This window comes from Amblyomma maculatum, chromosome 1 (genome assembly GCF_055883805.1).
Source record: "Amblyomma maculatum isolate TAMU_Amacu chromosome 1, ASM5588380v1, whole genome shotgun sequence".
NCBI lineage: Eukaryota > Metazoa > Arthropoda > Arachnida > Ixodida > Ixodidae > Amblyomma > Amblyomma maculatum.
The window spans coordinates 320316885-320342152 of NC_139344.1; the positions used below are offsets into that span (position 1 = coordinate 320316885).

At 44.4% G+C, this 25268-nt stretch overlaps 1 protein-coding gene across 1 annotated transcript in view; it reads left to right on the plus strand.

Annotated features, from left to right (window-relative positions):
* Positions 1–21796, plus strand: part of LOC146207248 (beta-1,4-galactosyltransferase 2-like) — a 107772-nt gene extending 85976 nt beyond the window's left edge. The window contains exons 2-6 of the mRNA XM_084577947.1: positions 8871–9154; positions 13220–13407; positions 17186–17308; positions 19587–19688; positions 21085–21796. Of these exons, the coding sequence (XP_084434073.1) occupies positions 8871–9154; positions 13220–13407; positions 17186–17308; positions 19587–19688; positions 21085–21259 (872 nt within the window). The 3' untranslated portion in view covers positions 21260–21796. The remainder of the gene's footprint in view (positions 1–8870; positions 9155–13219; positions 13408–17185; positions 17309–19586; positions 19689–21084) is intronic.
* The last annotated feature ends 3472 nt before the right edge of the window (positions 21797–25268 follow it).

Below are 25268 nucleotides of genomic sequence, written 5' to 3' on the forward strand. Positions count from 1 at the left end.
TGCAAATGTGCGCGTATGCACAGACCCACTCTGGCGCGTAGTAAAACATTTATATTAGTATTTCATTCTTAGTATTTATTAGTATTTCAGAGGGATTTGGGGAGGGGGAACATGTGGGAGGTCTTATTTGCGTAATGTGTCTGCGGGCTTCTCAGCACCGCAAGAGATTAATGGCACGACACGACAACGTTAATGGCTCTCGTCTGCGGCTCCCCTTGAGGATGCGCTACATGTATTTCGCTACTGTCTTAAGCACGAACCCTTTAATTTGTGCATGTGTTATTTCACACGTGCTCATTAGCATACAGCCGTAAGATACCCCACCGTGTGCAAATCCACCCGCCATAGATATAAAGCTCCGCTCCAAGTCCTACGAATGTGCCTGTGTGACCTAGCGTCTCTATCTTATTCGGGACCCAAGGATCCTCGTGGATTCGATTCCCATCTCACAGGAGTTACTCGAGTTGGTAGCTCCTGCCAACTCGGTTTATAGTGGCCTTGGGACGTCCACAACCCGCCGACCAATCAGTGCGGCGCCATGCCATCTGCCAATGTCGGTCACAACAACAACAGCGACATTCACGCCACCGGAGTTTCCCAGAACGCGGCTTTAATGCTGTGGCGCTGAAGTGAGGTTTCGCATGGTTTTCTCAGAATAACTACTATAAAGTCAGTTCTGCCGTTTCGCATGGACCATGCATCGCGAGTTTGTTTGGTTTCCTGAGACGGAAATACCGCCATTAAAGCTCGGCTGGCATGCCTGCTGTGTAGCCTCGTATTTCGCGATTCGTTAGTCCCGGTAATATGCCGGTGCAATATCGGCGTGAGGCGCGTTTGTTTACAAGCAGGGGCGTTTCTACTAAGGGGAGTGTCTTAGCTACTACCAGCGTGAAGTAGTCGCCATGGCTTACATCACCTGGGCGCAGCGACCAATGTGGGAGGCGAAGGTGGAACGGAAACAAAATGAGACATCGCAAAGTACGCCTGCAGGTTCATGCAACAGAACTTGGCTTAGAAGTGGAACCTCTTTGGACGGTGAGGTGACGGATTCCGTGCGTCATGCAAAAGAGAGATATTATTTTTTGTGCACTCTTAAATGAATTATTAAAGCAGTACAATCCGTGAGTTAGAATGCAGCTTCGCTCTGGAAATTCTACGATGAAGCTAAATTTGTTTCATATAATTGTACAACCCGTAACCACATAGGCACGAGCAAGGGCTCGAAATATCAAGACGGGCAGCGGGGCACAAAGCAAAGGAAAATGTCAGTTTGTACGACCCTATTTTTAGGTTTTTCGCAGACCTTGCTACCGAGAATTCTAACAAGTTTTAGAGAGATAGCTGCTGTGTGGACATGATTAGAATTACAAAACGGCAAAACTGAGCTCCCGCGAGTCTCTGTCTCAATACAATCGGAAGTCTCAAAAAAAAAAAAAAAACTACGTTTTAGGCATTGGCTACGGATAGATTGTGGTCGGCTTGGCAAGAGCGCGTATCATAGCAGATTTTCATGAACGCGTGCACAATTCCTTTACGATGCCTTAGGGAAAACTATACCACACTTGCGCGAAGAGGCTTGGTAGATCAATATGGTCAGAGTTGCTTACTGGTTTCTTGATTTACACTGTTACATTGCGACAAGGTGCATACCGTAAACAGAAATGAAGGAAACCTGAAGAGTGCGACAGGGGCTCCTGTCGTGTCGGTTCCTCAGCTTGTTTTTCAAGGCTTTTGCATTAAAATCACCTAGAGATCGGGAGAGTTTTTATTTTAGTCTGTATTGTTGCCTTAACTAACAGCGTTATTCATGCCAGCAAGAAAAAAGTTATATTCTTTCATCTTCACATACGTAAGTCCATCTCGCGTATTGCTAAGAATAATGAGAAAATCGCAGGCCGGGTTTACATGTTATAGATACGTTTCCAAACTTGGATAAATTTAACCCACAGATCTCAAGTTCAGCGTTATTTACTTTCTATATTTTCATTCTGGAATGACTTTCATTTGACATGTTTGAAGTTAGGATCAGCAGTGATTTCTTTCAGCTCAAAGGTGCGCCTTTGACTATACTCTTTGTCTCGTATGTTTCTGCATCCGTGTAAAGAGTTACTTTCTGGGTAACATTACTTAAGAGACACCGCTACTTCCAAGAGTGTACAAGTAAACAAACTCGAAAAATAAGTAAAGGTAAAACCCAGAGCGGAAGATACCGAGCTTTACAAACGAAATACGGAATACTTGAGGGTCTCTGAAAGCAGCAATAGAAAAACAGATATCCCTAAATAACTTATAAGGGGAGCAATATGATCGCCCAGATGAAGAGACATCTGGGCAAGTTGGTACGGTGACATAATGAATAACCAGCGCTAAAGACTAGGACGAAAAGCAAGAAGCAGCGCCCATCCTGTTTGCTTCTTGCTCTTTATCTTAGTCTTTAGCGCTGGTTATTCATTATTGCACAGTTGACAAGTTAGTTTATGCCTTCACTAAGTGTGCGTAAACAATGGTTGAAAAGTTTATATGATAAAATAAAAACGATAGGGTAATTTTTAAACTAATATTTAGCAAAGGTTCGTGGTTTGTTCCTAGTTGTCAGATACGCATTCATTCATTCATTATTATTCTTCTTCTTCTTCTCCCTCGTTATAATGGCACATACCCACAGTGGGGGATTGGCAGTTCATTCTTTTTTTTTTGTACAGGCTTTTTTTTTTTTTTTTTTTTTTTTTTTACAGCGGTTTTCTTTAAGCCCCATTCAGCCAGCAAAAGCTAAACGAAGATGAGCCAGATTGTTCGTCCTGCCTGACAACGGTAGTGGTGAGCGATATAATTTATTTTAACAGTTTTACAGTAAAATGTACTTTTGTGATCGCTCATACGAATCAGATAGGCATTTCACGACTTCAGAAATCGCATTTTATATCGGAGAAGCCTTGCGCGAAACGGTTCTTTAAAAACGTACAGACGTAAGGGGTTAAAAATATTTGACCGCCGCTGCATCATCCTAGACATCTGCACCCCCTCAAACTGCGCTAACTATGAGCACCGAAGGGGTAATTTAGGTGGAAAGTCAGGCGCTCCTTTGTTCGTTCGCACATGCTGGCCGGAAGTGTGGACCAAACTGCGTAAAGCCGCTGCGAGTTTCCACTCAACGACCGATAACGAGCACTTGGAGCGCTTAACGAGCTGCTCCTTCGCTGGCGCCAGAAGGCGCCCAAGTACGCTTTCAATATAGCCTGTCGCTCCGCGTGTTCCAGCGCCACAATCACGGTGCGAAATTAAAGTGGTAGAAGTGGCGCCGTAAATCCAATTACAACTGTTCGCGGGGAGGTTGCACAGATTTCATGGCTGTTGGCTGTCACTCCCCAAACGTTGCCACGGTTCTCCTCTCCGAGTTTAATTTCAACTCCTCGCAGCTCTAGGAGCGCATTGCGACGAGCGCCTATTTATAGAACGTACAATAAACAATCATTTTAATGATAAAACGTGAGGAACATTTTATTTTTCAACTTACTCGCCGTTGGCGGCTGTGTGAGCTCGCTTAGCAGCCTCGCGCTTTCGTAGAAGGTAGCATGAATACGAAGAAAGGATACAGACAGTAGCAAGTGGAGTTTCTCCGAAGTGGGGACCACGCAACGCTTTTACCCCGAGTTCTCACCGAGTGCAACCGATTAGCGACACAGCAATAGAAGAAATCCGAGTCGAGCACCGCTTGTTGCACTTTTTTGTACATTTAGGAACATGTATAGTATCATAGCCATGTCCCGGAGTCAGCTTCCGGAATTTGGCCTCCTCAGAAAAAATCTTCATGCATTTTTGGTGTCCTGAGTGCATTTCTTGTTTAAATACTTTCGCTCCTACAGAGCACTATAGGCTCTCCACTCCATTTGAGGGTAGATCATCGCAAATAGAAGCCTTCGAGGAACTTAAGCGCCGCGTACAGTCCCCACGTGTTCTCAATCATTTTGATGACAACGCTGAGACTGAAATTCATACCCACGCAAGCAGTGTGGATATAGGCGCCGCTCTTGTTCAGAAGAATGCCGGAGTAGAAAAAGTTATCGCTTAAGCTAGCAGTACTCCCAAAAGCCGGGACCAATTCGACGGCCGAAAAGGAATGCCTTGCGATCATCTGGGCCACGCCGAAGTTCAGTCCGTACCTATACGGTCTACCATTCAAGGTAGTAAGCGATCACCATGTGCTCTGCTGGCATGCCAGTTTGAAAAACCCCTTCCGGCCGCCTTGCACGATGGAGCTTACGCCTACAAAAATTCAACATCACTGTGGTGTAAAGTCTGGTCGCAAGCATTCTGACGCAGACTGCTTGTCACGGGCCTCCATTGACTCGCCTCCGAAGGAAGGTGACGATGACGCTTTCTTGAAACCGGTAAGCACCACCAGTTTTGCAGAGCAGCAGCGCTCGGACCCTCTGCTGAGAGACCTGGCGGATTACCTAGAAGGCAATACGGCTTCTGCTCCTACGGTCGCATTGCACAGCGGCCTCCCTGTGAAGAATTTCGCACCCAACAGGACCGCATACCTCTTTATCGTGCCTAAAGAACTCCGAATGGAAATTTTGCAGGCTTTTCACGATGCGCCCACAGCAGGACATCTCGGGATTGTTCACACTTTGCATCGAGGGCAAGAAAAATATTATTTGCCGCGGTTGCCTGCAGACGTTGCGCATTACGTGAAGACGTGTCGCAAGTGCCAGCGACGTAAGAAGCCTCCGATTAGACCTGCTGGGCTACTGAACCCAATACCAGCCCCGACCGTGCCATTTCAGCAAATTGGAATCGATCTCCTCGGCCCCTTCCCGACTTCATCAACGGGTAACAAGTGGGTCATCGTGGCCACTGATTATCTTACCCGCTACGCCGAAGCAAAGGCACTGCTCTAATGGTACCGCAGGAGAAGTCGCCAAGTTTTTCGTCGAGCGCATTCTCCTGGTACACAGCGCCACTGAAGTGCTTATCACGGACAGGGGAACAGTATTTACGGCGGAGCTTACTCGTGCCATTTTGAAGTACAGTCAGACAAGCTATCGGAGAATGACTGCCTACCACCCGCAGATGAACGGAACGTCTGAATAAAACTACCGCTGACATGCTCGCCATGAACGTCGACACCGAACACAAGACCTGGGACGCCATCCTTCCGTACGTGATCTTCGCGTGTACTACGGCCGTCCAGGTGACAAAAAGAGCAACCTAATTCAAGCTTGTGTACGGCAGGGAGCTCACGACAACGCTCGATGCGATTGAGCCGCACGTTACAGAAGAAGACAACCTCGACGTCGCCGCCTACCGGCAGCTTACAGAGGAAGCCCGACGACTGGCCTGGTTGCGCATTACAGACCAACAACTCACGGACGCCCGACGATGCAACTTGCGATGACGCGACGCAGAGTACAAGCCGGGAGACCAAGTCTGGGTATAGACGCCGACTCGCCGACTCACCGTCGCGGACTAAGTGCAAAGTTGTTACGTCGATACTTTGGGATATATAAAATCCTTCGCCGCATCGTACAACTGGACTAAGTCATTCCCGATGGTACCATAGCATCACAACGGCGACGTGCATGATCAGAAATTATACATGTTGTACGTCTGAAACCATATTACGCGCGTTAAAGAATCCATGGTGTTCAATATTTGTAATGTTGACGCGTACGTTTAAGTTGATTTGTTTATTTTGGAACAGAGAGGCGATGTTTCTTAAGGGGGGAGTAATGCCGTCAAACATTCAAAGCTCTTTTTGTTGTTTTTAGCAGCCGTAGGCATACGGCCTCTGATTCTGGCACGCGTATCAATTCTGTGTTCTTCGTTTGTTCATGCTTGTCGCGAGGCGCAGCTTTATCAGTTTCTTTGTCGTGCAAGATGCGGCGAGATGTCTCTCGAAGATTCAGACCACTCACGTGTGTTTCTGCAATGTTCCATGTTGTGCTAATCACCGTTTGCGGCTTTATCTCGTTATTTCTTCACGGCCTTTAAATTGAGCGTTGACGAGTGCGACGGGGATTCTTAGTTCGACAACCACCGAGCACGAATGTTGCTATCGCCGCCGCCGATTGCTTAGTTCTTTTGCGGGCGCAAATCAGCCCAATGAAGAGTTTCTTCAGTGCACTCCCAGACTTTCATTTGTTGTCTTGTCACCACCGCGTGACAATATTCATTCAGCTCGGGCTCCTGAAGGCGCTGCCATATCATACTGAAAACTTTTGTGAACCACTCTGATTTGACAAGAAATTATAAGGTACAGGACAGCACGTTACGAAGCAAGGCGTCGTTGGCTGCCGCTTTGTCTAGTGAATAGTAGAGGACGTACCCTGCTGATGCCAAGAGACAAATCACTGATTGGACAAGTTATGACGCCCCGTTCCACCAAACGCCCATTCTAGTGCACGCGAAGGATTGCGCATAGCAAACTGCCAATAACAAAAAGTGCAAGCGTAGCTGGGAGCGTCAGGGAGTCAGCCGTCGGGAATTATATTAGAAAGTTTGTTGGTACACGACGGGCACGGCTGGAACAGGACATAAATGGAGGGACATGGAAGTGGATCGTATGGCTTCAAGGCGAAAGCCTTTAATGTCTCATACTGTCCGCAAATGTGCATCCTTATATGGGCATATGCCAACAATCACCATTGAATCGATACTTAATCAATAACAATAGGATAATATCGGAACTTGATTTAAGGCGTTTTCAAGATACTTTTATGATAATTTAGGACTAATAATAAAATAGTTATGCAGATGCTCGTAGGAACCCATCGTAACTATCACTAACCATCGCTTGCTAGTTTAGGGGTGTTTACCTAACTCTAACCAGACATTAATAGTAATCAAAAAGGGCAAGTCATGGTTAACTATCACTAACCAATAGTAATGGTTAGACGTTTCGAGGCGTTCATAGCCGACATATGATGACGTCACCGGCCGTGACGTCATGACCGGATGTAACGTCAACGTGACGTCACATCCGTTCATGTCCAATAACCTGAAGTGATAAGACGTCACATCCGGTCATGACGCCCTGACTGGTGAGGACGTCACCAGGAGATTCAGGCATTTACGAAGCTGACTCTGTCGGGCGTTCAATCCTGGCCTCCGTGCGGCGATTGGCGCCTCCTCGAGCGTCGCACCACAGAGCATATATAAAAATAGACGCAGTACAGCAGGCATCAGCGGCGTTTAAAATCGGTTGACAGCAAAGGCGCAGTATCTATCACACTTCCAGTCAATCCCAAACGTTCTCGCAGTCAATGCCCAAGCAGCGCGGCGGGGAAGGTTTTTGCCTTGAGGCACTTTAGTGAGCCAAAGTGCTCCTTGAAAATTTTGTTTATTGAGCTAATAAAGCGACTCAGGATATGCGAAACGCCGTAATGGAGGGCTCCGGAAATTTCGACCGCCTGGGTTTCATTAACATCACATAGCACACGGGCGCCTTGCTCTCCGCCTTCATTGAAAAGCGCCCGCCGCAGTTGGGATTCGGTCTCGCATCCTTAGGCTGATGGTCATGATGAATGTGGTAAATAAATAGTGGTTTACAAGAAAGGAAAGATGCAGTATTTGTCACACTTTTTTCTGTGCACACCTGAACCACGCCGTAAGGAAGGGAGGAAAGGTGAGAATAAAAGTGGAGAAAGAGAGAAAGATTAGCTGGTAGTGGAGGGCTGCGGAGCTTTTCTTAACCGTAGACACGATAGTGCCTTTAAAGCAGACTTGACTAGTGTTTATAGTTTTATAATTCTTGAAGTTATTTTTTGATGAAAGGAAGGCATTGTTTCTTGTCTCCCTTCTTAGCCGACATCACTTAGGTGCATAAGTCGTCGGTTCGAATCCTCATCACAAACTATAGCCTCCAACTTTACTCAACAGGGTGAGGGTTTCACCTTGTAGGTATGGGTAATATTTGATAGCGCAACAAGAAGACAAGGGACAGACGCAAGCGCTGGTCTTTTTTCGCGTGCTGGATGGACGAAGGGACAGTGCCAAACCTGTCCTTCTGGCGGTCATCTTCTGGCGCAACCTTCACTGGGATACGGCAGGTTAATGGCGCTCTCGGCAAACGGTGACAGCGATCAATGTCGCAAGCAAAGTAGGGTGAAGAAACACCGATGGACAAGCACCCGTTAAACTAGAAATATAACTTAACAAGGTTATGGTTCGGGCTAGTGGGTACACGTTATGTTATGTAGGCAAGGGACAAAGGTCTACGGCTTGTGACTGTCCCTTGTCTTCTTGCTGCGCTATAGAACATAACCACAACATGACTAGGATGGATGGATGGAGAGCGAAATCATCTGAAGACGTCCTGAGCGCTTCGAGAAATAAAGTTTGCATCACCATTTTGATAGAGAATCACACGAGTATTTTCTCCGACACCAGTTTCTCAATTCTGGGCGACGGCGACGAGTTTTCGACCCACAGAGCTGTTACGCTTCGCGTAAATGACTTCAGTCGTTCTCAACGTATTTGTATTTCGCTACGTAGCCGTATCATAGTCCTGAAGTGGGCAGAAATTGCGTTTTCTGGACAGAGGAGAGACCGAAACGAACGGCTTTATATAAGCTCGGCTTGGGTGCGAGGGGAGGGGGAGGTGCTTGGCCTGACGCTTATGCCTGATACTTGTTTTTTCCTTTTGCATGTACTTATACCGTTCCCGTTTTTTTCTGCAATTTTTTCGAATTTTTTCTGCAAGTGGCAGTTGTTAATAAAGCCATCTAGCGTTCTCCGCAGTGTAATTAAATGTGTGTCTATATGTGTCTGTGCATATATGGATGGTGATGAGTAACTACTTTCTCGAATTTTCATAGGCGTGTTTGTCGCACATGCGGCTTACAGCACTTCATCTCTGATCTTTGCAGTGGGTCGCGTGCAAGTCGATCTGGACCTGCGGCCGAAGCGGCGACAAGCGCAGCGCTCCGCGAAGGGTGCTGCGCAGAACGCCAAGGTGGCCGCCCCTAGTGCAGCTCTGACGGCGTCTTCGATTGGCGGATTGTGGAGTCCGGCAGAGTGTGCAGCCCGCCACCGAGTAGCCCTAGTGGTGCCCTACCGGGACCGGCGCCTGCACCTTCTTCTCCTTCTGAGGCACCTGCATCCGATACTTCGGAGGCAACTGCTTTCGTACCGCATATACGTCGTTGAGCAGGTGTGTGCTGCTTTCTTAGTTAAGCTCGCGCACTTGCGTTTAGACCACCCACAATATGCGCTGGAGCTTATCATTATCCTCGTTTTGTGGGGCTTTTTAAGTGGGCGTGAATTTACGGAGGGCACGAGTGCTGAGGGTAGCTGGAGGTGACGCATCACGAATTGACACTTAAACTGAGCCTGAATATGCAGACAGCAGCAGAAGACACGAAACCTATAATTCGCCTCTACAATAGATATTTTTGACCTCACTAAATTTTATTAGCAGGAGCATCCTTGCGAATGTCTTCAATGCTACGTGCATTAAAATTTTAATGTAACTTTTGCTGGCAACAGCACTCACCTCAAAGAGCTTATGGCAATAATTTGAACGCGTCGTTATCACTACCGTCTTAGCTCTTCAAATGCTTTGAATTCAACCAACACATCAAGCAACTAAAGGCTTCGAGACCCCAAGGCAGACTTTATATAAAGTGGTTGTTCATGTGGAGCGGGCGAAGAAGCATTGTGCTAAGGGCTGTCTGACCTTTCAGGATAAAGCGTGAGAACGGGTAATATTGGAAAGCTGTTCCTCGTGCGGGTACATGCTGTTCTGCGCGAGTAAATAGAGGGCGGCAACAACTGCAGACTGATCTCGGTAATCACCTCTAGAGATGAAAGAACTCCAACGATGCTGGGCGGCAGTGATTGGACAGAATGGTTCATTGCGTTGGAAAGAATGGTTTGGCACTGAAACTAGATGGTTTTTCCCCGGAAGAATGGAGCCGGTGTAAAAAAAATTCGGATGCAAAACGCCACGGGGATGAAGAACGCGGTTAAACACAGAGATTGAAATGACTGCGCTCAAGAACGAAAAGAGTAAAAGGAGCGGCAAACAACAGGAGCGCAAGTCACTGTCATGATTGCGTTTCAAACGCAGAGCCTCTAGTTAGGTACACCTCCCTTCTTTGTAATATACTGCGCCATTAACGAGAAGGCACGGACAACTGCTTTACTTCTTTTTAGGGTAGGATGAACTGCTTTTGTTGGGCACGATGACGGCTTGCACTAGGAAATGAGAAAGCATAGAGCCGTATTTTTTTGCTTCTGGTTTTATTCGGAGTAGTAGTGTGTTTTATTTTTACGAGTTAGTAATGCAAACTAGCATGGTGCACTGTTAATTGAGAACTGATAAGCTTTCGCCCTTTCACATTGCAGTGTTGATCAGTGGGTTAATACGCATATATCAGGAATATCAGTGATTTCACTGGCACCTGATTAAACGACATGTACATCAGATATGTCCCCGCTTTAATGATAATTATCGGCGATGAATGGTTAACTGGATCAAATTAACTTATACAGGCTACCAGCGCACAATCGTGTGCAATATGAAAATTTGAAGCATTACTTCATTCATTACTTTATAGTTGTGCCTGACATGCACAATTATTTTTTTGGTTTTATGAGTAGTCTTTCTGCTGACATATAAGATGCAGAAAGCATTGCCAACTTTAGTGGAGAAAACTAAGAAGAATTATTTTTTGTTTTTGCGCAAATACCTCGTTCCCAGTTATATTGTGCACGGCCATAGCAGTATGACTGGACTCATCGCCACTAGTGAACAACAGTCATTGTGCACATACCCAAAGTTTGTAGTAATCAAAGATGTTTGCTGTTCAAAGTATCTGACTGAATGTTTGATGCTTTTTATCAAGCTACGCAATGGTCATAATCTGTAGTATCCGCCCTTCTCGACGTGAAAGCACTTTGCGTGTGCTGTTCAAAGGATCTGGTTGAATGTTTGATGTCTTCTATCAAGATACGCAACGGTCATGACCTTCAGTATCCGCCCTTCTCGCCGTGAAAGCACTCTGCATGTATCACGTTTATTTCAAAAATATAGTTGCACGCTCAACGCCTTGGTTCTATCTAGTACTTTTGCAGGTATACTTCCACGACGAATATGTAGTTGCTGTTGCATTAAGTACAGGCAGGGACAATTCTGGAAGAGTAGGCGACTTATGTAAATACCGAATACTGAGCACCTCAGAATCATGGCCCTCATTTCGAACACAATGCCGGAGATCACTCCGTGGCACGGAAGAAGTGGCTACCTGAAAAAAAAAAAAAAAAAAAAAAAAAAAAAAAAAAGATAAAACAAGAAAAATCAAGTTTTGGCCAGTTAGTGTCGTCAACGGGACCGAAGTAATACAGATAAAAGTAGGCAGCCCTGAAAACTCGCCCTCTCTTTTGCGTTATAATTTAGCATCGGCGCGTAATGAAGCGGGAAGAACGAGAAGCGGCAGAAACGGGGCGTAGTTTTTCTTCGCCTTATTACTGGAGCAAAAACGGGATACAAATGTTTTTATAGCTATTTCTTTTATTATTCACAGAAATCAACAAGTAGATAACTCTGCGATGGGCAAATTGGGACACCATTCAGAAATCCAGATGTTGCATACTCTTGCAGAGGATGTTCGCGTGGTTAGAAGAAAGACACTGAACCCAGACATTACCCAGTATTTTCTTTTGTATCACGATTTTCTGCGGCGACTACGTCGATTCTACGGTTTGAGTGAAGTGAACTCAACAGCGTTAAAAACCCCGTTCTCCATAAAATGTGGCGCCCCTGTTGTGAGTGAAAAATCACGGGTCAGACTCTGGCAAGTGGTAGTTGGCAGGCGACATGGCTGTGCACTGACTGGTCGTCGTGTTGTGTGATATTGTAACGTAACGTTGGATTTCCATTATCTGTCGCCTAGTGACGCTGCTCAGAGGACCCTACCGTTGAGAGAACGGAATCACGCGTCACGGCTCTCTTGTTACGCTTCCTTTCTGTCGAATAAAAAGTGCAGCTTTTTGGAGTACCTTTGAATTGATATGCAACTGCAGGATGTTGGAAGATATTTTTGTGACCATACGTATACTGATAGCAACGGTGTATGCTTCCTACGCAGAACAAAAGTTTGCTTGCAAACTTTGTCCCGCGCTTACAACGAGCACTTGAGCCTGGTCTAGAAAACGAACGAGGTGCACTTTTGAAAAAATAAAAAGAAAACCAAAAATTTACAAGCCCAGAGAAGGAGAACTTGCGGATATATATATCTACGGTGCAGTTTTACAATATGTATAAAAATTGAGTTCAACAACTTTTGCCCAGATTTCGTCCAGGATCTCTGGGCATTACTTTCAAATCGGTTCGTATATATATATATATATATATATATATATATATATATATATATATATATATATATATATATATATATATATATATATATATATATATATATATATATATATATATATATATATATCTTTATCTCATTACACGGCAATTAGTGCTTTAAGTTTGTGTGAGGGTAAAAAGAGGGCAGAGATCTGGACCAAGGAGCGACATGTTACGTACGGTCCCTCAAGAGCAGCTGCAGGTTGAGGTTAAAATAATTCTCTTATAATAACGCGAACTGTACATTTGAACATTATATGAAGCACGACTAATAAATACTCAATGTTAAAAATGATTCCGTTAATCTTGGACGTTTGTCGGCTTTATCTACGCAGGTTTGCAATATGGGGCGCGACGAGTTCACGTTTGTTTCGGCCGCTTTCTGCTCCACTGAGGCAAACTTCACTTTTTTTTTTTAAAAAGAGGTTGATGTTATTAGAGCTGTTAATCATTTGCAGTTTACGCGCAGCGGGCCACTCCTGTAAATATACAGTTAACATGATTTCACTTTAAGAAGTCGGGGGGTGAGAAATTACGAAATGTGTTCCCTCACGTGTCGTATTTGCCTCTCTATCCTCTACTAGTACAGGGGAGTTTTACTCTGACTGCGAGAAGACCTCTTTTTGGCAGTTTTAATGAAACCTAGCGGTGCCTGGTCTCCAGGAGCCTATATCTTTGCGTTCGAATGTTTGCGTTTCGTTTGACGAAGACGTTAGAGCGAAAAGCACTCTTTTAGCGACATTTGCCAAGGGTGTGTGATATCAGCCCTAATGGGTTTTTAGATTGGCGTCATATGTTTAGCCTTAACGCAGTTTAAACAACACCGTTTGCTCATTCTTTCCGGCCCTGCTGCAGTACGGAAACGACACGTTCAACAAGGGTGTGCTGATGAACGCCGGCGTCCGGGAGGCGTTTCGCGACGCCGACTACCACTGCTTTGTGTTCCACGATGTAGACCTCATTCCCGAAGACGACAGAAACATGTACTCCTGTCCTCCCAGTCCCCGGCACATGTCGGTCGCCATCGACAAGTTCAACTACACGTGAGTGCACAGCTAGAAAACGTAGGTAATCGTGGAATTGAAGTTAAAACAGGACTGCAAGTGTTAACGCCGTGCCTTTCGTATATGACCAAAGACTGAGGCGCCTGGAGCCGTACTTTCGAGCAGCCACCTCGCCCAATTCAATCGTTTCCACCGTTGCCCTTGGCACTTGCAATTTGGGATGTCATGGAAAGAACCTAAGCAAGCAATGTCATATCCCTCTATAGTGACGAAAGCAGTGATGAGCATCCGTTTGTATGCAGGCGCACAGTTTGCTGTCACGCAGCTTCGTCGGAATAATAAATCAGCAGTTATACAGTAAAAGTAAATAGCTCAGAACTTATGCGGTCGGCAGCACTGATTGGTGATGCACTGATTGATGAGTGCTTGACGAGACTGCAGAGTTATCTGCCGTGTTATTACGCCTGCAGACAATAAATTGCATTTATTTGCGCGTGTCCTGTCCCCCTTCTGCGGTCATTGCCAGGTGGCGGGAGTTTTGTGCTGGCTTCATTTAGGTCCCAAAATGGAGATCTGATGCGTGCGTTAACATTTGCGGCATCACAGCCTAGAAGTCTACGTCCTCATTAGTACGAAATGAACGCTGTAAATATTGCTGTCCATTATATAGATTTTGCTATCTCATCTAAACTTCGCAACAAAATTGGAAACCTCCTTGAAGGCTATGCTGTTATTTCGTAAATACGATAGCAGAGCTTCATCTATTATAACAAACTTCCTATAGTTTTCAACCAACTTATGCCAGTAGAAATTCATATAAACCCGTTTCAGGAGGGCAGGTACGTTATTTACACGTATGCATTTCGTTGCATGATTTCTTGCCTCGCGAACGGAATGTTTTGACGGAAAGGTTTGCATGAACCTCCCGTCGTCGCGTTTGTCTGCTTTGTGTCTGCCCAGATGCCTACATTTTTCAAAAAGCAATCTTTTTTTTTTTGAATTTTTTTTTAAAGTAAAAGCTAAATTGCCATTGATTTCCATTGCTAATGAGCTGCTATTGGCGACGGACTTTACCTGGCTGTGAAATGAAGAAACGAGGCTCATTCTGCGCTTGACAGAACTCTGTGTATGATGATCGGACGCCACTGACCAAAACGAGGAGAGGCGACGGGTAGCGTTAAAGAAAGGCAGTACAATGTAAAAAAAAAAAAAAAAAAGTCCTGAAGTTAAGCTGAAACATTTAGGGGATAATTTGTGTTAGAATCATATTGCATTAAGTTGGAGAAAGCGTGCAGTATCCTCTGTTTATTGATCAGACAACAGAATTCTAATCAGAATTTGTAGAGAGCGCTGCTTGAAAACGCAGCCCAAAAAGAGTCTAATGATGAAAAATCTGTGATAGACATACATTCAAACAATAATAAAACGGTAGTTTTATTCTAGACAGAGCAGGATATCAAATTCGGGTATTAACTACTTTCTGCTCACATTTACGAGACAGTCTAGGGGCTGGAGCTGAACATTGTTAAATTTGCAGGTGAGGAGAAATAAAAACAAATAAACTTTGGTATATTTTTATAGCACTACCTATTATGATCGACATTTTTTTGTGCATGCACGCATTATTGGCTAAGCGCAAAAAAAACGCAAATGTAAGCAAATAGAAGCAAATATTACAGATGTCTTTAACAAGAAGAAAAGGCTGTAGTGAGAACCTCAAATGACGAAAGAAAAGAAGTTTGAGGGAATTGAAAATTTTTAATGAAAAATAAAAGTTTATTATAGTCTTGGGATAAAATGCGTTCTGGAAACTACATATATTTTTACCCTGTTAAATACCCCGGATCCCATAAAGTGAGTGTCAAGAACAAATGAATATTACACAAGCGTAAACCAGCTCTTGCGGCGAGTGCAGCAGCTTTCAGCAGTTGGGTAAGTGTGTGGTAGCTGAGCGAAACGAGAGGAGAAACTTCGAAGGGAAACTAAATTTAGCAGCTGTTTTGCATCCTCACTGTTGAACACCGAAAGGGCTCGAAGGCTTGTGCCAAAATACATGCGCATATGATCAACACTTTCTAGGCGAATGATCTTTTAGATCTTGAGCAACCACTTCACTTCCAGTTTCACCTACTACGGGACTGTACCACATAAAACGGCTTTCTTTGAATAATTGCGTGTCGTCAGCGTGACGCCCACGCCTTTGCCCTTGGCTTTTATCAAGAAAAAGAAGAAAGTACGGAATGACAGCTCTTAGAAATAATACCGCTTTATACACAGAACTCGTGCGAAATGTGAGAAATACTAACCAGGACTCGACCGTGGAACGCTGAGAAAATACTATAAGTGATAAGCCCAATGACCTGTAAACATATCCACTTCCAAAAGCGCTTTCTCAAAATACGCCGTAATTTTAGCTAACCACACTAAAGAACACGAAAGTGGGAAGTCAGTGTGACAAATAAAATAAAATATGCGTGGTGATAAAAAAGGCCACGAATATATTATGGCGTGGTATATATATAGTGGCGATCACATATTTTTTTTCATCGATTCAACTGAGGCCTGCGGAAGGCGGCCGTAGAGGCACAGCAAAATACTTAAGAAGTGGCTGAGGACGGCCAGTGTAATACGACTGGCGCAGACAGAATGGCATTGCAACAGAACAGCTATCCAGGAAAATAAATGAAGCAGTACTTTTCGCAACATGGTGATTACAAAGCACGGAGTGCATTTTGGTCAATTTGAGTTCTCATGGGAGGTAAAAATGCCTTTTAAACCGCAACTTAATCACACATGAGAGAACAGAGTAAGCGTTCTATTAGTAGGGCCAACATAACGCTTGGATTTTGGGCAGATGTTACTGCCTCTTTCGAGCATTAAATAAATGGATTCACTTCAGGTAATGACAATTGAAGTATGATCGTTTTAGTTTTTAACATATAGCATGCCAACACATGCCCCTAACTCAATGACAGTGCAACAGAGCTTCGTAAGTCTACTAGCAACTCCAAATTATGAAATAATGTTGATATCTATCGCCTTTTTTCGAGGACACTTTGGTTTGTTTGCTAAGGCCCACCATGCATTGTCAGAGGGATTGCTAGTTATTAACTGTGCCACCAGCGAGACGTTTAACGCGCCAACCGAGCGGAGAGCAAGACTTCATTCTCTTCAGTCAATGTGTTTTACTATTATGTCTGTTGAAGCTCATTTTTGGGACGTCCCAACATAAAAGAAGAAGATAAGAAAGAAAAGTTCGAAATAAAAAAGAACAGCATGCATTCAATGACTAATATAAACCAGAGGTGCTTTCACTTCACTAAGCTGCTAGCGGACTTTTCTAGTGTGCTAAAGCTATTATTGAGTTGCACATCGAGTTTCTGCGAAGGGCTTACGAAAGATGTCGACCGGAAAAAGTGTGGCGTTGCGCTCAATATTGCCCTTCTGTAAGCTCTACTTGACGATGCGTGGCGAAATCCATTCTCCTTAATAAACAGGCGACATTCGGTTGACAAGGGAAGGGCGTGAAGAGCAGGAGGAGCTGCCGGGAATCGGCGGCCGAACTTTTTTGGGAAGCAGTCATTGCTTAGCCTCTGGTAATGGCGTTGAAGACGGTACGGAAAAACTGCTCATGTGCAAACTCTGGTCTGATTATTAGCTTTGTAAGCACTACGCAAGAATTGTGTGTCGGCGGCGAATAGAACCAAATGAAAGAAGAAGGTTATCCTCCAATTACAGCGTTCTAGTTGTATTTGGTTTGCAAATGTGAGGCATGGTGCTAATACCTCTTCGTGTCTGTGTCCGTTGTCTGGCGCAGACTTCCATACCAGATGCTGGTGGGTGGTGTGCTGGCCATCAAACGGGAGCACTTTCTCAAAGTGAACGGCTTCTCCAACCTTTACTGGGGCTGGGGAGGAGAAGACGACGACATGGCCTACAGGCAAGCTCTCATCTGTGTCAGCAATGCCTGCTTTCTCGCATAGCTTTAATTTCGAAGAAGGGTATGATTAGTACAACCAAATTGATACTGAGTTTTAGAGAGTAAGTTAGAAAATAAGTTAAACAAAAATCAGGTTTTTAAGATGACTCATTTTGTGATAGTGCGGTGCAGTCATACCCTGCATAAAACCACCTAATCAATTAACGCGAACTTCACTGCAGATCTTCCTGCAGACGTTCAACAAAGCGCGCAGTGGAAAAAAAAAAAAAATCTCGCAGAAAAATTTGTTGCTTTGCTTAAAACATTTTGGAACACAATGGAAAAGACTTTTGTGATTGCAGAGAAGAGCCAGTGCTACCCCTAGTCAATCATGAACGGGACTGAGTAATTTGTCGTTCAAAGAACTGAGCAATGAAAAGACCCTGGAGTGAGAGGAGTTTATAATTTGCACTCTTCATCTCACGACCAGTTGTGAACGCCTGAAGTACTCCTCGGTGTGCCGACTCTCCTGGATATAAATCATCATACTGATTACAGTGGCTCTTTGTCTTTTGTTGCTGCTGCACTAGATGTTTAAACTGTGCATGAGTGAAAAAAAAAAAGGATCTCGAAGAAATTAATTTGGCTCGATACTGCTCGTTTACAGAAAGGAACTATTTTTCGCCAGGCGCCACATAGGACCTTGTTAACAGGCAGCACTAAGTGGGGACCCAGTGGGTGCCTGGAACACAAAAAGGGGGGACTGAGGCAGTTATGGGGCTTTCAATGCTATTTACTTTGTTGTTAACGCTACGACTGCTTTCTTAAAAATTGGAAACATATAAATTAGATTGGCTGTGTTCGTTGGCAACAGACAGCATTTCCGGATAAAACAGAAATCTCGCGGAAATTCAAAGCCTTCTTTTGAAATTCTGCTAAAAAAAAGATACAGATAAGATGCCAAGAGGCCGCTCAATTCAGATGAAGTTATGGTGTAGGCTTGAATAAAACTGTAAATCAAGAGGAACCATGATGTAACAACTGAGTACGGTTAGTTACTTCCAGCTTTTCCTTCCCATGTTCTGGAATCTAAATGCTTGACAGATTGACGAAATATAAACCGAATATTTATCACTACGAGTGCTGTAGAGGCGGGAAAAAGATGAATGAAGAAGCTGCACTGTAAAAGTACCACGGAAGTGCGTCGAATAGCAAAGCGTTTACATTGCTAATTAAGGTTGTTTTGAGATAGTAGGTTAAAATGAAATAGATGATACAGAGTCTAAAAACTGCGTATCTCACCTCTAGAACAGTTAACCTACCCCGACGTTTCCGTGATTGACTCCTCTAAGCTAGGGGGGATAATATTAACTGAAGTTAGTGTGTTTTCTTATTAGCAATAAAGGACGCACTTTCTAAGCTTGTGCGAAGATTTTTCTTTGACGAATATATAAATGTTCTAGAGGTTAAACACCTCACAGCAGCATGTATTTAAAAAAAAAAAGCCAAAATGCATGCCTATTTTATATAAAACGCAATAGCACATAAAATAACGAGAAAAACTAAACTCTTACAAGACAGAAGCACATGATGGTAGAACTGGACATAACTTACAACAAACACATAGTATTACCTGGATAAGGCACACCAATAAATGTTTTAAGCACATCAAGGTGATGCGCATATTTTAGCACAGGTTACAAAAGAGCGTTCTTAGTTTCTTTTTAGATGAAAATGTCCGTTTAGGGTATATGTTGAGAAAAAACGGTGGATTATGTTTTAATGACTTAAATTTGTATTGAGTGCACACATAGGAAACTAACCAGGATGGAAGATTTCTATGACATATATACATTCATTGTACGCTGTCATAATGATGCGATAAGTTGAAGAACATTCTCAGGTTCTGCATAGAAGTAGAACCCCGGAAGCCTACGATCCAGAGTCAGATACGCATTAGACCATGCAGGCACGTTTATATCTCTGTTGGGTGGTCTTTCACATAATGCGGTAGATTACGACTCCTTGCTAATACGAGATAATAGAGGCAGAAATTCAGACTAGCAAACTGCATGCACTCGAAGGAGAACCCGCAAAGGAAGCCGAGGAGCGGAGTCATTAGCGCTGCCTTAAAGGCAGAACTTAGGTGTCTACCAATTTTTTTTTTCTCGTATGAGTAATGTGCTTTCGATACTCTTGTTTCAAGGCTCGTTAGGTTTTTGTTTTTATTTAGGTTTCGCTTTGTAAGGCGATTTTTGTTTTCATTTCATGTCAGTTTTTCTGTCTTTTTCATGCTCAGAATCAAGCACAAGAACATGAAAATCATCCGCCCACCCGCCTCCGTCGCCAGATACACGATGATCAAACATCACCAGCGCCCTGAGTCACCGAACAACATAAGGCAAGTGCACCGAACCTTCGCGCCGACTGCACGGATCGGTACGGCTGACAAGGTGTAGCTTGCTACTGCATTCACCAGTAAAAGAGCCCATACGCAGTAGCAAAAAAAAAAAGAAAGAAAGAGGAACCTCGCAGGCGGGAATGATATAAAAATCCCGTATCGTGACAGGCCCGTCTCCCACACGCTAGTCTCTTTTTTATTTTTGCTTGTCTCACAGTCGAAAGTGTCGACGTTCCGAGAGCACCCACCGGCGCAAACATGCCTTCAGTCGCAGCGTCAAAGTTTTTCTTCAGTTGCACCGAAACCTCGGCAGAGAGCGCAGATGGAACAAGGTTTTCGATTTCGGAAGCTAAAAAATAAACAGCGCGCAGGAGCTGCAAGGTGTCATCACATCGGTTGGCGCGAAGCAGTCCAGAAAAGGAAACCTGGCAAGGGAGACGCGCAGCGGAGGCGTTTCTCATCGACCGCAGCGACAAAGCTGCGCTGAAACTCCGCACTGTCGGTGACAACCGATGCGAGACGGTGCCCGGAGGAACCGCTTTCCGAACGCATTGTTCGAGCGCTAAGCTTTTTGGAGAGCGCATTTTTCTCTTTCACGACTGACTCTAGCTGTGACCCTTGTTGAGACTTCCCTACTGTCCTATTTGCTTTCCTGTTCGACGCATTCGTTCCAATCGTCGGTCGAATGAGCTGAAAGACGCGAGGCCACGTTTTGTATGCCAGGGTGAACATTCACTGGCGGTTCTGCCGCAGGGCGTTTGCGGTATAGCGCTAACCGAGGAGAGACCTATTAGGTTGTCACGTTTAGTAGCGTTCGGGGAGGAGGTCGCTGTCCTTCATGTTTAAATCATCTGGTGTTGCATCCGTCAACTGTCATATAAGTGGCCATTTTTCTCACGCTTTGGTCGCTAGAACCAGCATTTAGTTACGGGTGTTGAATGATGTCAAGCTGAAGATATTGGGTTATACTTGTTTAATAGATTTATTTTTTACTTACTCGAGCTAACTTGTCGCTGAGGCCCAATATTGATGACATAAATGCTTTTTATCCGAGACGATGAGTGATTAAAGCCAGATTTCTAAGCTTGATGCAATTGTCGACCAGCTGTAAAATTTAAGACGCTTGTATCCTCTCGTGAAACTGGACAACTTCAGTAGGATGGAGTGAGAGCAGAGGCGAGCTTAAAGGAAAGCGAAGTGATAAACTATGCACTTTTCAGCTCAGGTGCCCATTAGTCCTGTACCCAGCAAAAGTGCAATATCTACAAGTAACATTGTCAGCTATTAGTACTAATAATTCCTTTGAAACATTAGTAAATTTTGTTCAATTTCTTTGCTGTTGCACCAGTTTTGTTAGGTATTTCAAATTATGTCTTTCGTCACCTCTTTGTTCTAGGATGGCACTGGTACGCATGGCCTGGTACCGTATGAACCGGGATGGCCTCAGCACGGCCAAGTATCGGCTCGTGAGCAAGCAGGTGCTACCTTTGTACACGCACTTGCTCGTGGACATCGGCCACAACCACAAGTGGCACTTCTCCAGTTCGCAGAAGCTCGTCATCAACCTATGACCGTCGGGCCCGCCGGCCCCCAGACTCTGCCCTCCGGCCGTGGAGCGGCCGGTGCTCGCTGCTCATATGTACGCTCGCGCCATCAGTTCCCCCGGCAAGCCTTGTGTACGCCTGTCTCGGCAAGCCCCGCGTCAGCTGTATGAACACATCGCAAGACCGACACGGGGCCCGTGATATAAGCTGGCCGGGAGAGTCCAATGAGCGGGATTTGAATACTGAGGTCGTTGCCGTCGGCCGGCGAAAGTGGTCTTCGCATTGCAAAAGGCCTGACACAAAGTTGTTCGGTCCCCTAGGAGAATTGCGAGAACTGAAGTAGTGGTGCTGGCAGAAGATGTAGCATGCTGGTGCTAGGTGGCCTGTTAAGTGGGGGCAACAAGACGTGCAAGTGAAGAAGCAACAAGAAGGCATAGAATCAGTGCTCGTGTGTGCTGAGTTTACGACTAGATAACTTACTACTCTTTTATCTCTTTTCCTGTTGTAAAGGAAACCACGGATAAATAGAAAGGGAATGACTGGCGGCCATATATACCAAGTGCGGCTGGGTATATATATATATATATATATATATATATATATATATATATATAATTTTTTGCCGCCGGAATAATAGGACGAGGTGGCGTATCTGGGTGCAGAATTGTTAGTCGGAATGCTTCCTCCACGTTTACCGACTTGGTCACAAGCTTCATAAACTTTCACACGCTTCAACTATACTTCTCCAGTTTCTTGCTCGCTATCAACATTGACGTCACATGCTTTCTTTCAATACGCTGCCTCAAAGAGAATATACTGAGATTTTTCTTGCGATGTCTATGTGCAAGAGACGGGTACTGTATTCAGTCTCACAAAAAAGCTCACTGGAATGTCTGGCTAGAATATACCTAAAGGCGACTGTAAAAAAAAAAAAAAAAAAAAAAAAAGGAATCAGTGCCCCACTTATATTCTGAAAATGTTTTTGTCTGGAATCAAGACGCGGAAGTTTTTTTGCAGCTGAGACAAAATTCTTGTGAGGCGGAGATAAACATTTTGTTCTTTCCCAAAAATTTACCAGTGCTCTGTTCCTGTCAGAAACAGATATGCTTCCACACAATAGATGGTACTGCACAAAACTTATTCTCTCTGGGCGTGCAATGGGAAGGAGGTAAAAAAAAGGCACATGATCAGACTTCTTTTGCTACCTGTCGTCATCACTATGTTTTCTGCGGTACACTATCAGACAAGGAAGATTAGGCTTCAGTCAACACGAAAACACGGAATTGTAGTTGTAAAACGGTAATTGCACTCGACGGATATATTAGCGGATTTCGAGTATTTCCTGTTGAAATTTCTGTGTGCTTCGTATCATGCTTTTGTTTGAAGACAGACGCCATTGTCTTCAATTGTGACCTGTAATATGTGAGGTTGGTGATCCACGCAGTAGGTAGAACGCATTTGCAATGACAGAAAGGGAGACCGAGAAGAGTAATTATTTTGCAACGTTATTTTCTTAGGCGGCCAAGGCACTACTGCATTTATTGCAAGCTTTTCCATCTCAGTATAGATGCTCTCGAATTGGGCTGCATGTAAAAAAAGAACAAAAATAGAAGAAGGTTGGAGTAAGAAACAGTTGTGTATCGCGCATCAAGTAGCCATGACAAAGATATCTCTCGTAACTTCCATTTCTCATCTGTAGTTAAGCGACATATTAAATGCCGTCCGTGACGTAAACAGCTATCAGGCACGGTTATGTCTGGTCTTTTATGGCTGTTTCTGATGTTTAGGCTTAGAATGGGAAATGTGCGATTGTATAGCAGAAGACACAAAGGGACTAAAATGTCCTTAAATATAAGATTTACATCTTTCTTTGTCACGTTTCCCACTGCAACTTGTTTAGTTTAAAAAGAAAAAAGAGACAAAAATCTAGGCCTGCGTAAACGTAGCACATCTTTCTAGGGGCGGTGCACTTAAAGCAAAAGGGTAAGGACAGAAAGCTATTATTTTGGTGCTTGTGATAATGGAAAGACACAACACCAGGAATCCACTTAAACAAGGTATGATGTGTCAAGAAAAAGCCCCAGAATGTACAGCGTCTTAATGGCTACATTTCCACTTATTCTCGAAATGCTGAATATGAAGCTTATAGCTTTCTCTATGATGACTTTCTCAGATACCTTCGGCATCTAAGTACTTAGAGTAAAAATAATAAAACATTCACGTGTTTACTGCACGAAACTCGAGACAGTCAATCTGTCAAATCCCTTTCATATGCGGGAGAAAGAAACGCGTAAAATGCACACGCGCCACAATACATTAGCTAGCGCTTTTAATACGCCAGAACGAGACTTTAAGCTTCATGTTACATTCTCATTTTTCTCAATACGAGGAAAGCGAAGCTTTTGGAGAATGCGCTCTATGGCGGCAGGAAGTGCTCTGATTCTTAGAAATGCACCGAAGCCCGAACATGTTCATGAGCCCATAAGACGAGGTTTATTTTTGTAAAGGAGTCGTCTCTGTTGTCCTGAGGAATACTGACAGGGATTGGTGGACATCGCTGAGAAAAGCTCAAGGAAGTGTCGGCCCACACGTCGCTCCAACCAGATAAATGCTGCGGACGAACATTTTCAAAAGCTGAAGCCGGTGTTGAATGTGGGACTTAAACAAGCAGATGTGTGGTGATCTTGTTGCATTCTGGAATCTGCTGCAGCTGTCTCTCCAGGCTCAAGAAAGAAAATAGTCATGTGGAGGGACAGGACAGAACCAGCAAAACGCCCTCTTTTTTCATGTTGTGTAAAACGCTGTAGGACATTAACGGATCAGCTCGAAACGTGCTTCAAAACTTCTCATGTGGCGTCTTTAGTGTTCCAGGATTGAATGCGTGACGATACAGAGCCGTGAGGAGTGAGCTGTGCGTGTGTGCTTCTGTCTCCAGCCAGGAAAGCCTCGGAAGCCGACCACGTGTTACTCTTCTGCTTCGTTGCAAAAGTTCTTTCATTAGGGAATTTGTTTTTGCTAAAATAAAGAGTGTCAAGTAATGTCTGAAACCTGGTTATTCGTTAGGGAGCTCTACTCCTTATGGTTCATCTTGAGCGTTGACAAATTTAAGTAATGTTACCTATGTATCTCTGCTAGAAGATATTGGACAGTAATATAGTTAATGTTTTCTTCCCAAGGCACAATGTCAAAGCAAAATATTTTGATTTCCATTATTAGTTCTTGGCGAGAGCGACTCTGATAGTAGGACTAACACATTTATTCTACTTGCCGACACGACCGAGCACACTTTCCTTTCAGCCTCTTTTTCTTAGAGAGTTACGTTTGCCCAACCATACCCCCCCCCCCCCCCCACACACACACACACGCAAGCACACACACACGCACACACGCTCGCACACACACACACACACACACGCGCACACGCGCACGCACACGCGCACGCACACGCACGCACGCACACGCACTTACGCACGCACGCACGCACACCACCTCGGTGCCTCTGTGGACAGAGTGCTCGACTATCGTCCATTTACTGTGCGATGGCGGTGCACGTTTGAAGAACTTGAGGTGATAGAAATTTCCGGAGCCCTCCGTTATGGCGTCCCAAGTAGCCTGAGCCGCTTTTAAACGTGAAATTCTATGCATAAAACTACTAAAGCAACCAAACCATTTTGTTGCTTTTCGTTCGTATTAAACAATTTGTTGTGAAACGCAAAAACAAAACCAACAGGGGATGCAGTCGCCTTCGTTTTTGTTTTGCTTGACTCTTTTAAGGAACACAGCACTCAGCATGTTAGCGCGCTTCTGTGTAACGCGCTAAGCTCAGCACAAGCTGGATTCGTGGAACTGCCTATCCTTTGCGAATGCATAACGCCTACGGACCGTGTAAATATTAAGGATAACCGACCACAACGGGCGTACTATCACTTGCGTGACGGTGTTCACGTGATGACACATTAATGTCACGTGATGTGTTAATAAATGTCCACATCACAAAATTTGCCACAATGGGCTAAGAAAAAGCTAGGTGATATTG